This window comes from Dendrobium catenatum, unplaced genomic scaffold (genome assembly GCF_001605985.2).
Source record: "Dendrobium catenatum unplaced genomic scaffold, ASM160598v2 fragScaff_scaffold_756, whole genome shotgun sequence".
NCBI classification, from domain to species: domain Eukaryota; kingdom Viridiplantae; phylum Streptophyta; class Magnoliopsida; order Asparagales; family Orchidaceae; genus Dendrobium; species Dendrobium catenatum.
Window position 1 is genome coordinate 723,774 of NW_021319218.1, and position 14,479 is coordinate 738,252.

General features: G+C 34.7%; 1 protein-coding gene across 1 annotated transcript; it reads right to left on the reverse strand.

Moving 5' to 3' along the window:
- Positions 1–11,071: 11,071 nt before the first annotated feature.
- Positions 11,072–14,065, reverse strand: LOC110098795 (U-box domain-containing protein 10). Its single transcript, XM_020825724.2, has 4 exons — positions 13,633–14,065; positions 13,235–13,351; positions 12,696–13,142; positions 11,072–12,419 (listed from the first exon to the last, which is right to left on the reverse strand). The coding sequence occupies exons 1-4, from the start codon at positions 13,978–13,980 to the stop codon at positions 11,346–11,348; spliced, it is 1,986 nt and encodes a 661-aa protein (XP_020681383.1). The 5' UTR covers positions 13,981–14,065; the 3' UTR covers positions 11,072–11,345.
- Between the last annotated feature and the right edge of the window lie 414 nt (positions 14,066–14,479).

Here is a 14,479-nt window from a genome sequence, read left to right on the forward strand (position 1 = left end):
ATTATAAAATTTAAAAAAAATCCAAAAAAAAATATAGATTTCCTTCCCTTTTGATCCAAAAAAAATAAAATTCCAAAAATCTAACTTTTCTTATGTTGTGATGGAAAATATTTTTTATCATGTTGATTGTCAGAAAAATTAATTAATTTTTATTCATAGATTTTTCAATATCAAAATATAGTTGTTTGATAGGGTTGTAAAATCTATAAACAACAACTTTGGAAAATATATCATCTTATTCATTGAGGACATTAGTGATTTGTTTTATTGTATATGCATTTGCCAAAAAATTCTTAAATTTTTGGTTGACATAGTTAACTTAGGAAATCTACTAATTTGTGTTTGGTAGGGTAGAAAATTCATGAATAGTAACTTAAGAAATCTACTAACTTGTTGATTGTAGAATTAGGAAAATTTCCATATTTTTTTCTTTCATAATTTTTTTTTGAAATTTCTTGTAATTGCTTCCATCAATGTGCTTATACTCTAATTTTTTTAAAAAAATTTCTCTAAATATTTTTTTTCAAGAAGAGTAATCCTAGAATAGTCCTTGGTTAGTGATTCCTTTTTTGTGTTATTATTGTAGAAAATTTTGTTGGTGTACAATATGAATTTTTTTTTTATTTTTTATGTTTATAATTTCATTCAGAAAGAAAACTCTTTGATCTTAACATTCATATGACTTTAGTACTCTTTATTTTTTTCATATCAAGGGTGAAAGGATATGTCAAGAGTTATTCAAATTATGCTTGAAACATTAGGAAGAGGGGAAATGTATCTAAATGCTGAAAAAGAAAAAAAATATTTTCCTAAAAATTTCTCTTTGGATGAATGTATGCCAATTGTATGTTCTTGCAAGATGATGGTTGGAGAAAATCAAGCAATGTTATAGAAGTTGATGATGAAAATTGTTATGTTATTTAATTTTAAATTTAATTTTTTTCAAAAGTAAAACTCAAGGAAAAAGTTAAAGAAATTGTATCCTAGTACAATTTTCATTACTTGAGGACATGTAATAAATTAAAGTTTGGGAGAATTTGATGAGATAAAAATTGTTATGTTATTTGTCTATGATTATGTTATTTTGTGCAGGAAATTATAAAAATTAAATAAAAATTGAACCAACATCACAATGCCACTAAAGCAACACCACAACATCACAACTCAACTCCAAAATGGTGAGCTTAGTGCCGATGCACTACCAAGTAAGTGCTATAGTGCTGGATCGAAGCTCCGCAGTACCAAATCACTCAGTGCCACAGTGGAAGTTGGTTTGACTGGTAAACTAAAGTGCCATTAACGAACCTATGTGTCGGCTCAACAACGCCGAAGAGATACCAGCGCTACAACATCAGTTCATAAAAAAACTATAAATAGTCACATTATTCCTCATGTAGAGAGGTTGACAACTTGGAGAGGTCAATTTGTAGTGTCATATTGTAAGTGTGTGAGTGTGTGTGTGTGTGTGTGTGAGGTGTTGTAGGGAGTATGTAATTTGTTTTTATTATACTAGAGTCTTGTATTGGAGTTGAGCAAAACAAATGAGTGAGCAAGCAATGTTAAATTGCTTCTGAGTAATTTTTGAACTTTACTTTCATGTTTTTTATTTTTTATCATGTATTCAAGTCATTAAGGATATGTATGCAAGAGCTGTTACTTGTGTTCAAACATAAAATGGTTTGACCAAGTATCTTTCTATTTTAGTTGGATTACATCAAAGATCAACCTTAAGTCCATATCTTTTTGCTTTAGTCATGAATGTTCTCACTAGACATTTGCAAAAGATTGTACCATAGTGTATGATTTTTACTAATGATATTCTTCTTGTTGATAATACTAGAGAGGGAGTAGAAGGTAAACTTAAATTAAGTAGGTCAACCTTAGAGTCTAAAGGCTTTCATTTGAGTAGATCTAAAACTGAATATTTGGGGTGTAGTTTTAGTAAAAATAGATCTAATGTGGGGATTGTGATTTTGGGCGATTAAGTCATTAATAAGAGTACACATTTTAGATATCTTGGGTCTATTGTTCAAAGTGATGGTGAAATAGATCATAATATTATTAGTAGAATTCAAGTTGGTTGGTTAAAGTTGAGTAATGCATCAAATTTGTTGTGTGATAGAAAAGTCCCTCCCAAAATTCTCTCAAATTTAAGGTAAAAATTTTATAAGATGGTAGTGAAACTTGCAATGCTTTATGGTGCATAATGTTGGCCATTAAAATAGAAGCATAATATTAAGTTAAGTGTTGTATAGATAAGGATGCTCAGGTGGATGAGTGGCTTTACTCTTAGAGACATGATGCTAAATAAGCATATACGTGAAAATGTTTGAGTAGCTCTAGTGGAAGATAAGATTAGATAGAGTTGCCTTAGATGGGTTGGTCACATAAAATGGTGGTCTTTTGATGACCCGGTTAGGAAAGTAGATGCATTATATTTGACTAATGTTAAGAAAGGTAGTGGTAGACTTAAAAAGACTTGGTTAGAAATATTTTTTTCTTTATTAGATTTAGATGAGAATTTGACTCTTAACATGACACAATGGAGAAAAAGGATTCATGTAACCAATCTCGCATTGTGGGATAAAGGCTTATTGTTGTTGTATTTGTACTTGTTAGCCAATTATTTTAATACAATGTTTATTGTGTTGGTTACTTGTTAAAAAGCCTCCATATATAGCTAATCTACTTTTATGAATCTGTGATGAATTAGAAGGCATGTGTTGTTTAGAGTAAGGTTTGATGTTTAATATATCCACGCTGTTTTTAATTTCCCTACACTTCAATTATTATATATAGGTTGTGCATAGATTAAAAATATAGTGTGATCTAGAGCCTTGATAAAGGAATAGAAGAATAATCAGAGAATTTAAAAAGTAGACCGGCCAAAACATAGACATATAGTGGTTAGAGTTATGGCGTCTTAAGGAGATAATTTAATTGGAGTTAATAAGGATCCTAGTTTATGCTCTAACAAGCTCGACAAAGATGAGGAGCACAATTACTTTGATCCACAACAATAATAGGAATATCCCTCTCTAATGCAATCATGTTCTTATGAGGACTCATAGGTTCATATTTTATAAACATTAGAAAAACTTTATTTATGTATTTTGATTTTTTTTTTAAATTTCAATCTGCAAACCCAATTTCTATTAGCTCACTAGATAAACATAACAGTCTAGTAAGCAGTAGTAAAGTTGATTTAGGATACTCGTAGTACTTCTTCATGGGATTGACACTCTATTCATCATTTTATTACTTGATACAACAACGTGCACTTGCGCTCTAAAAAGGATTTACATCTTAGAAAAATTGAACTTCCATTTGAAATCTAATTAGAGATTATAAACATAAGTGAATTCTTATGTGTGTTTATAGAGAGATATAACCACATAGCCACACACTGCAGCGTCTATCTCCTAATACTTAATATTATTCCTTAATCATGTTGGAAATCCTAAAAGTGGTATTAACCCACGTATGCACCAAACATGCATCAACAAACAAATGAATTGGTAGGTTATTATCATCGTCATTTTTATAATTCTTAATTATGGTTTATATCTAACAAGTATTTTCATTGTAAATGATTCAAGAAAAAAGAGTTTGAAGCTCAGCTCGAATCCACATTGGACAAATGGAATATGTGATTTGTAAAAATCAAATATTTGCAAGATGAGTACGAGAAAAAGTTGAACATTAAGGCCAAAGAAATTTCATCTTTGGAGGACCAATTAGCAAGGTTACATGAGCTAGCGAATATATCCACTTCTCTTTCTTGAAAATCTTAATAGATTAATCATTTTCGGATGAGCTGACCATGGTGCAAACAGAAATCTGTTAGAGCAAAGGTCTTAAAAGTGCTTATAATAGAGAAGAAGACTCTTAAAGTGGAGAAGAAGGCTCTTGAAGAGGAGAAGAGAAAGTCAGAAGTTTGTCTCACTAAAAAGAGAAATTGTTATATCAGAACGTAAAGCTCAAGTATGAGTTATATCATCAAAGACTGTGAAGGACTTCAAGAACTCCTCAACCTATTGTAGTGAGATTCATAATAATATTTAAAAAGATTGTGATAAGATATTTGAAGCTAAGGTGAATGACTTTGGGCGCTAGCATCTCAAAAAAATTATGTTCAACACTTCTTAAAAGGAGTACATTTGGTATAATATAAGACTAGAGTTAATGTCGAGGGACTATCCTCTAGCTAAACATCCGAGAATTCTCCTCCAAACTTAGAAGATGATATTAAAAGTGAGTTGAAAAATGCCTTCTCTAGTGATGATAATGAATACATTTTTATTATATAAATATTTTATTATAAAAGAGTACCAATTTTAATGTATTATTTTCCCCTAGTTTATGTTTATTATTTTCTTTCATGTCTTCATCATTAATGCATAGAGCACTTGTCTCTTTGCAGACATCTAATAAACTTAGTGTATAGAGCGCTTTGTCAAATATTACTTTGGTTGTCATGTTTGAGGTGGCAAATTGTGATCCCCTTATGGCCTTATCCTAAATGTTTTATTATATTTTTATGTGTTATTTTTCTATGGTGCATGTTTATTCTCTTCTTTCATGTCTTCATGCATTGATGTATAAAGTACCTTGTCAAATGTTAGTTTGGTTGTCAAGTTTGGGATGGAAAATTCTGATCCACTTATCCTAACAAAAATAGTAAGAATATTTTATCTTAATCAAACTCCTCAAACAAATAACCTAATGGCTTCTAATTTTTATGGAGGAAAGAGAAATTTTATTTAAAATTTAATATGCCTTTGATCATTTTCCCATGATGTTTTCTCGAATCTTAACCTATGGCGAGGGAGGCCAATAGAAATCTATCAAAATTTTTTGATCTACTTTAGATTACTCGTTAGAGTTTTACTTGATAACTTTAATCTGTAGTGGAAGATGTTGAATAGTCTCCTTTGGACACAACAAAAGTTATGTATTTCTTGAATCAGAGGTGAAAGTTAGTCTTTTTTGTTGGACCTTTCTTTTTAGAGAAGAAAAATTGAATATGAAAAATTTAAGAAATTTAAAATTTAATATGAATATTATTCTATTAACAATGCAATTAATTCTAAAGAGGAAATGAAAGCTACATAGTAGTTTGTGTGCTAAAAATCACTGATAATATTTATATGAAGATTTTTAGTATTCTAAGCTCATGGGAGGGAACTTCTTTCTTTAGAATCTTTTAGTTTAAAGGTAATTGGCTTGACCATAATCTAAAACACTCAAGGACCTTCGTAGAGGGAGGATAGTTTATTGTGTCAGGATACCTTTCTAGCTACCTTAAGATTGCGCAATGCCAAATCATCAATAAAGATAGGTTAGGCTTTATCATTCTATTGAATTAGAGGGCTATCCATTGGCAATAGGTAGCAATCTTAAGTTAGGCCATATCTCGTATTTCTAGTATAAGATACAAGGTATGCCAGAGTTTGTCATCATTACTATTAGGATAAAAAAGTATAAACTCTTGTGGTCCAACAATGGATGGTTTGATGACGATGTTCAAGCAACAACAATATAACAAGAAGTGGTTTAACAATGGTGGTCAAGCCGTGATGATTTGATCAAGATGGTTCAATGATGTTGATGGTTCGACGATGGTGGTTGCGGTCGTTCAATGATGTTGGTCCGACGATAGTGGCTGCAATCTAATGATGTTAGTCTAATGATGATGGTGATGAAGTGACAGAGGTCCAATGACAGTGATCTAGGGACAATAGTCTGACAGCTTTGGTTAGGCCGTGGTAATCTCATGGAGATTAGTAGTTGTTGTCTAACCCTCACAACAATAAAGATTTGAGGATTACTAGTAATTGAGGTTCGATGGTGGCGACCGATATCAATTTGACTATAGCGATTAGGTGGTGGCTAGATGGTGGAAGTCAGGCAATGGTCTAACAATGGTGATCAGTAAATGATTAGAAGATGGTGATCGCACAATGGTCCAACAATGGTTGTCCAATGATGACGATCCTACGATGGTGCTCGGGTGGAGGTTAACGACTCTTCAAGTATCTAAACTGTATTGAATCTCAAATTAAGGTCCCCATCATATACACTGGGGGTCTATTTATAAATTTTGAGAGTGACACGCAATGTGAATGTAGCTAAAATATGAAACACTCCATCAAATAACATGTTTGATTCCCTTGATCAGGGATTATTCCTTATATTGTAATTAAGTGATTTTAGGCTCGTTGGATTCATCTCATCTAGATGCTCAATTTGACTATAAGCACGCAAAATGCAAAGCTAATTTAATTCTCCAATAAATGTCCCAAAGTTTTCAACTATATTCTAAGTGCTTCATATGGGCTCGGATCAAATCACTTTTGGTATTGTTAGGTTTGTCTAATCGAAATGATCAATTTGACTACAAGTTTGTTAAAATCGAAGCAAATAGTCCTGAATATAATTGTAGATATTTTTATTTAAATATGCATCAAGCTTTATGGCCAATTAAATCAATTTTTGATATATATATATTCAACTGATTTTTTCCTAAAACCAAGCTAATGCCAAATTCAACAAGTTAATCTTCACTCAAATTGGGATTTTATCAAATTAGCCCATTACAAAAGACTAGCCTTAGTTCAATCATGATTATATTGAATGGTTGAGCCACTCTTGAACTATAGTTGATTAATAAGGGCATATTGCTAACTTTTGTACAAACAACACATGTAATGGAACTTCTAGTAATAGTGGCCTTATTCGCTAGCTATTTCTCAAAGATTTAAATTGCTAACATATTCGTGACTTGATAGTTAAAGATGATCGTTTCATCAAAATTATGAATTCAAATCACACATTTTAGAACTCATGACTTAAAAAATTGTTAATAATTGAAGCATCATGTGATCATATAATAGCATATACTCAAAAAGATTTTGCATTTATAAGATGATTGTAAAATCATCATTTTGTAACAGTCACATTTACTTAATTAATTATTTAACTTTATAAAAAATTCTCCACCTTGAAATATGTAGCCATCTGAACATGCTCCTATATGAACATTCATGGCTCCAATTCAGAAGTTACCAGCCCCCAACTTAATCTTGATTAATATTTTTATGTCTATAAATATCGATAAAGGTAACTCACTAATACCAAGCAAGTTCACTCTTGAGGAGCTCAGCCAAGAGGCACGCTTGCTTGAAATGAGTGTCACCTAATGGAGCATTCATCGGAGCAAAGTCAGAGATAGGCATGCATTCACCATAATGAAGCTCAATATAGGAGCTCATCCCAGAGCTCAACTAAAGATGTGTATGTTTTGACCACTGAACTTGTCTTTGCAGGCCTTCACGAGAAGTAGTACTCACCCTATGACGACTCAACTCATCTAGGAGTTCTCCTAACTCAAGGCCATCTGTCTTACATAGATATCATTGTCCAAGCTATAAAAAGTACATTTCTACATAACTCATAATCATGGCTTCATTAATTGTGGTCATCACCATCTCACAACCACATTTGGTAAGAAGCCATGCGAGCACAAAGAATACAATATGGTAGTTGAGTATTCCTTGACCAGTCACTCAAGAGAGCTGCCAGCAAAACAAGATCAAAGCCAACATCATGGACATGAAAGGAATCCCCCGAGGACCCACGAAGTTGAACGACACCAATAAAAGTGGTAGGAATGAATTCACCCAACCAGCAAAGAACATTGATGCTAGAGAGGCCGATAAGGATCTCGATCCACACTATACACAGCTTGCAAATACAAAGATAAGGGGTACACCCTACTTATCAATACCCAACCATCACTCTTTTGCAGGTATTTATGGCCATGTTTGTGGAGGAAATACAAAATAAGAAATCCTTTAGGCACCCAGTGTTGATGAAGCAGGTGTCCATGCCATAGTGTTGATGAAACCAAGTGCCCATGCCATGGACACTACCAAATTTTGAGCATTCCACAAGGATTATTGGCAAGCATGATGGAGTGTTGACACCTCAGAAGCTTAGTGGAGTAATTAATAAATATGAAAAATCTAAAGAAATTTGTCCTGGAAGACCTATGTCGGCTAACTAAAAAGGGGCCAATAGAAGATCAATAGAACGAGTCGATTTTTGTTCATGCTTTCCATATTGTCGGGGTAGAGCCTTTCACTCTTAGTGGAGATGAAAACTAAGATGAATCATCGAGTAAAGTCTCGAGCAACCCCATTCAGGTAAGGTCAACTAGATAATATGCCCGCAACACTTGTAGCCAAGGCCTCTCTGATTAACTTCACTGAAATAGACAAGCCAACGAGTGGTTACCATTCCAAAGATGCAGTGATGGTCACTGCATTGACTACCAACTATCATAAGGGTGACATTCCTATCGATACAGGGAGTTCTATTAAAATCATTTTTGAATCTATTTTCAATAAAATAAATCTACATACTTCCATTGATCACTCTTTGTTGCCCAACCTTCACTAGCATAGGGTCATGGTTGCTCAATGGCTCCACTTGAAAATGAGTTAGAATGGTTGAGCTGACTTCCTTATGAGTAGGGCTCACCACCTCAAACAAAAGGCCAATAATGGAGATAATTGGGACATCTCCCTTCGATGCAAAAACTCGCATAGTGTGTATTTAAACTAGGGTGCCTCATTAGGTCCATGAAAGAAGTTTCCTTAGCCTTGCTCAGATCTATCTCAACTTTGTTTTTTTCTAAATAAACTGGTTAGACATCTTTCTCTCGGCCTCCGTAGCTTTATGCTTGCAAAGGGTACCTTTTGAAGTTTTTTACTATCAACCTCGCATATTTCATGGGACTCAACTCACCCAACTCTTATGCGAGCTAAAAGAATTGAGCTAAAGAAAAGGAATAAATAAGTGTGGTCTTATTACCACCCAATCGCCTCTATGTATAGACCAAAAATAATATATAGATTAAATTAACATCATTATGAGAATATTGGACAAAGGTGCACTTCTTAAGGCAATAGTAAAAGCAAGTAAACTCCATTTATTTTCTCTTAGTTATTTGATTAACAATTTAATGCTTTCATTCTTAATTCCCTCTTCTTTTTGACAAATTTCTCTCCAAAGGAGCAAGTGAATTAGGGAAATAAACTTATGTTTATATATGCCAATATAGGTAACAAGTAGGTTCATTTCTAACGAGTTAAGCCAAGAGGTGCACACGCCCAAAATAAGCGTTGCCCAGACGAGCATTTGCAAGAGCAAGGTTTGCGATAAGCAAGAATTTACCCAACGAAGCTCGCGATATAGGAGCTCGACAAAAGATGCACATGTTTCTAGAGAATTCGACTTGGAGAACTCACCTATGCAAGCTTCACATGAAGAAGCACTCACACGGAAAGGACTCGGCTCGTTTAATAGTTTTCCTAATCAATACCATCTTCCTTCCATGATATCCTAGTTCAGCCCACATTCGTGGCTTTATTTAACATGTTCGTCTCTAGGTGATGACCACACACGCCTAGAAGAATCATTGTTTACATAGAAGGACTCGCCCCATGTCCAAGGCATCCCCCTTCAAGAATTCACACAAGATGTTCATCTTGGAGGACCTGTTCAAAGCACTCACCCTTGAGGATTCATGACATGTACATGTACTCGTACTCGCTAAAGGTATTCCAAATTACGCCAGAGATAAATTGTCAAGTGTATATATTTTGGTCAAGTCTATGTGTCTATACCAATATGTAATAATTTAATAATGTCTTATTTTTCTATTTATACTAAGTTTATCCATTTCCGTAACCCTCCTAACCATATAAATAAGGAATTAAGCGACATATTTTGCATGTCACTTCATTTTTACTATTCATGATGATTATATAATTTTCTAGCCATTCCCCACACCACTTACTCTCTCTCTCTCTCTCTCTCTCTCTACCTAGCCAAACTTTAGATGTCACTCATGAACAAATTTGAATCCAACAATTCTATCACACATAATATAATAACAATTCAAAAAGTACACATGACTAGAAAATGTCATTCAAACAAATATGCTAAAATATGAAAAATCCTCCCAAGTCACTAACATGAAATCTATTTAAAATGATGTATGAACATATGAATGAACAGTTGGCTAGAAGGATGATCTTTTATAATGTTAAAATGATAGAGCATGAAAAAAGGCTCCAAAAAACTGAAATCATGATCTCATAATTATGTGATATTCATAGCCAAACCCTAAAATTGTTCAATTGGTTGCTTATAAAATAAAAATATATACTCTAAAAGCTAGTGATTTTATTTCTCATTTGGAGTGCCAAATTAAATTACTTTCTTTTGAAAATTTTTTGAAGAGATTTGTGAAGTTTGAAATCAATATTGATCTCTAACTATATTAAGCTAGATAATACATTTACCATACTTCTACTCAAATCAAAAGATAAATTTGACAAGCTTTCAAAAGGCGATTTCTTACTTCAAAGTTCATACAATCAAATGAGCCCTAATCAACAAGAGATGTAGATGTTGAACCACCACACAAGTATTAGTTAAGTACAAAAAATGACCCTTGGACAACCAGTTGAATCTACTCTTCTAAACAGATAATAAATAGAATATAGATCTGTTAGTGCCAACTAGCTCTTCTACACAGATAATGATCAGAATATAGATCTGTTAGTGCCAACTAACTTTAATTGATAAATAATTAAAAATTATCATCTAAACTTTTTTTTTTTTTGAATGGGGTATCCATTCGCTGCCACCCCCGAAAGAGCGCATGGCGGCATGACTAATCCTTGGCTGACATAAAAGAGTCACTCAACCCATAAACCTCCTATACCACACTTGATTGAGCCCCACTTAAGAAGCTCTGCCGCTCGAGGGAAATCGAGCACGGGTTAAGGGGTCCCAACTATACTCGTCCAATTGCCGAAACTTTGAATCCTTACAACATCAAATTTGTACTTTGGCACAGAGTTTTTTAAAGGAAAAAAGAATTTTCAGGACACAGATCTGACATTGAAACTTGAGGATTCAAAAGACATTGAATGTACAAGCTCAGAAAAATCAAGTAGAAAATAAAAAATGCAAGTACATTGTAAAAAATATATATAGTTAAAGCTGAAAGAAAAAGAATCAATCTGAAATTGGAGCAAGAATGAAAAAACATGATGTAGCCTTGAGGCAACATCTAATTACAGTTGAAATGAATAAAAGAACAAACTGTAAGGCATTTCTCAAAAATAGAAAGCCTCACATAATCTCTCAAAGAATGAAATAATTGGAAAGAATACAAAAACTTGAAATCCCAATATTCACGTCCTGCTTTGTTATTTACACAGGAAGAACTGAAAAAAGTTAGGTAGGTACCTACGAGAAAGATTCAGTCAAAGAATCTGCAGCTTCTGCATGTGCTCAAGAAGAGAAGTGGCCTTGCGCTTTGCCCTCTCTGTACCGGTCTTTGAAATCTCGGTTAGAGGAACAACGGCTCCCATCCTTCCTATACAAGCAAGGTTTTTAGAGTCCTTTTTACATAATGCAAGCAATATTGCAGTTGCATTCTCCTTATTGCGTGGCTGCCCAGTTCTCAGAAGATCAATAAGAAGTGGGATTGTATTAGCTCTTGAAATAGCTACCTTTCCCTCTTTGTGGCTCACAAGAACAGACAAAATGGTCAGTACTTCATCCACCATGCCACTGGTTGAGGAATCCTCAAGCATCTTAACTAAAGCTCTTACAACACCAGCTCTCACAGCTCTTGATTTGTTTCCCTGATAAATACATAAGTTGAACAGAGCAGACGCTGCATCCTTCTTACCCCTAGCGCTTCCATTGTCGAGCAATTCTACAAGTGCTTCTATAGCTCCAGGTGTCCCACCAATGGTTATTTTGTTCTCATCAATAAGCGACAGACTAAAAATAGCAGCCGAGGCATTCTCCCTCGCCTCCATGTTTCCATCTCTCAAGACATGAATAATTGGAAGAACTGCTCCGGCAAGCATTATTACTTCCTTGTTGTGCTCATAGATGGAAAGGTTAAGGAGAGATGTCACTGCATGCTCTTGTGTCTTCTTGTCATCCACCAACAAGAGGCTAACCAGCACAGGGATAGCTCCAGCTTCAGCTATCAGTTTTCTGTTATTTGTGCTCCGTTTTGCCAGTGATCTTAATTCAGCTGCAGCTGATCTCTGCTCATCTCTGGACCAGCTGGTGAGTTTAGAAACAAGATTATTAATAAAGGATCTCTCTCCAGTGATCTCAGAAAATGTACCATCGCTTCTCATACGCCCATTTGCCAGTCTATATGGCTGCTCAATCTTATTAGCCTCACACCACTGCATGATGAGACTTCTCAAGACATAGTTAGGTGTCAGCGTATGGTTCTGAAGCTTCTGCTGAGTCTTAGGACAGGTACCATTACCACAATCTATCCATCTCTGGATAAAAGAACGTTCATAAGTCTGCAAATATACCAACAGAATTAGAAAGTCAGTCTTGGGATAACAACATTTTAGTTTTAATAAGCATTTGTGGAATAAATTAGCTTAGAATATAGTGAAGATGTGAGAAAGTTGTGATTTTTGAAGACCTTTGCTCATTCTTAATAAAATAAAAACGCCAGCTTGAGTGTTTTCGGGTAATTAGGTGCTCAGAAAATACTGATCAAGTTTTTCTCGCAATTGTGTGAAACCTGAAATAATATTTTATGGCTAAAAAGGATAAGAACTACAAAATACCTGGCCTGTAGAGACAATAACGGGATCCCTCATGAGCTCAAGGGATATTGGGCAGAGGAAATCCTCGGGAATCTCCAGAGAATCACGTTGCTTATCATCTACTGTGCTCCTTTCTGAATTACTTAACCTGATTCCAGATTTCTCATTTTTAAACTGATCAACATGGCTGGTCCTCTTAAGTCTATCCATCAATTTGAGCGTCATTCTCGCAGTGTCATAATTATATTTTCCATTGACTTCTGCAAGACCAGTAACCATGTCTCGCAGCTCCCTATCAACAAAGCCAGTTGTGTTGCTATTTGTTGATTGCAATTTAAATGAACGCTGCTGTTTAAAATCTTTGACATTTGCAGAAGTCAGCATATTGTAAATTTCTTGGAAAATATGCAGATTTTCTACTCCAATCTTTTCAATCTCCCTTCTCAGTTGGGCAAGAACCAGTTCAACCTAGAGACAGAGACATTCACAAAGTCAATATTTTTCATGAATTTGCTAAAATAAAAAGAGCAACTAAACGATGGACTAATCACTTTACAGACCTCCTCCTGGACTTCATCAGATATTTTAAAATGCTCATAGGATATGTTTCCTAGGACTTTCTCCAATTGCCATGTCACATACTGGTACTGGATTGCCAACTTCTTGGTCACCGATTCCTTGATCATGAAACATTTAGGTTAATCAGCAACTTTTCATAGTGATGGTTTTGTGCATCAAATCGTGTTTTTTCCTTCTCAGTGTTAAAAATTTGGATTTTAGAGGTTTGGCAACAATGTCTCGAATCAAGCGTAAATGCACAAGCAATAAGAAATTACCCCTATTAATGGGCATACAAAGACAATACATTTGATCAACAGGAATTGATCACTGCAAGCAGATTCACACAATCAATTCAACAAACACTTGATCTACCGAATAAGTAACTCTCAATACTCACCAGATTGGAATTCTTTCCGGCACTCTTCCATCCAGAGAGCAACAGGAACTTCTTCACCGCTTGGAGTGCAAATGCCAGATCCGCCAAGCACGACCACGGAGAAGACGCCGCCGACGAGCTTGACGCAGTTTGGCCACCGCTTTGCGCAGCAAAGTCCCGAATTTCCTCAAGAAGGTGAATGAGGAGCGACACCTTGCGTGCAAGGCGGATGCTTTCTGTCGCTAAGGAGGTGCCCATGGTTGCGATCTCACCAGCAAGGCTGAGAAGTGCGTCGGCCATTGTATAAAACTGAGAAGCTGGAATTGCGAGCCAATGACGAGCTTTTCCCGGCCACAGAGACGATCTCATAGATGAAAAGAACCCGCTTTGGGCTTTTAGGACGGGAAGTTGGAGGGGGTGAGACGCGGATTTTAGCGAAGAGATGGCGAGAAGATAATTTAATGAAGAAGGAAATACAGAAGGGTTCGGAGCTGCACGATCCGATTTAAAAGCTAGCTTTTCACATCAGCTACTAGTGACAAACAGCAAACGGCAACGTAAGTCAATGGAAATTGACTGTAATGTCCGGGAATGCAAAACGCCGTGCGATGATAGGTCGGGAGGTGACATTACGTTGAAAGAACGAGACCGGCATAAATAACGTTGACTGGAAGCAATTATTAGAAAATAAAATTTAAAAATTAAAATAATATAATTTTAATTAAATTTTTTTTATTTTTTTCTATTTATTTACTTATGGAAAAAAATAAATCTGTCTTGACAAAACATATTAAATTAAAATTAAATTTTTATTAAACATTTTTACATAAATGTCATAAATTTTTTATGTTTTATATATATATAATAA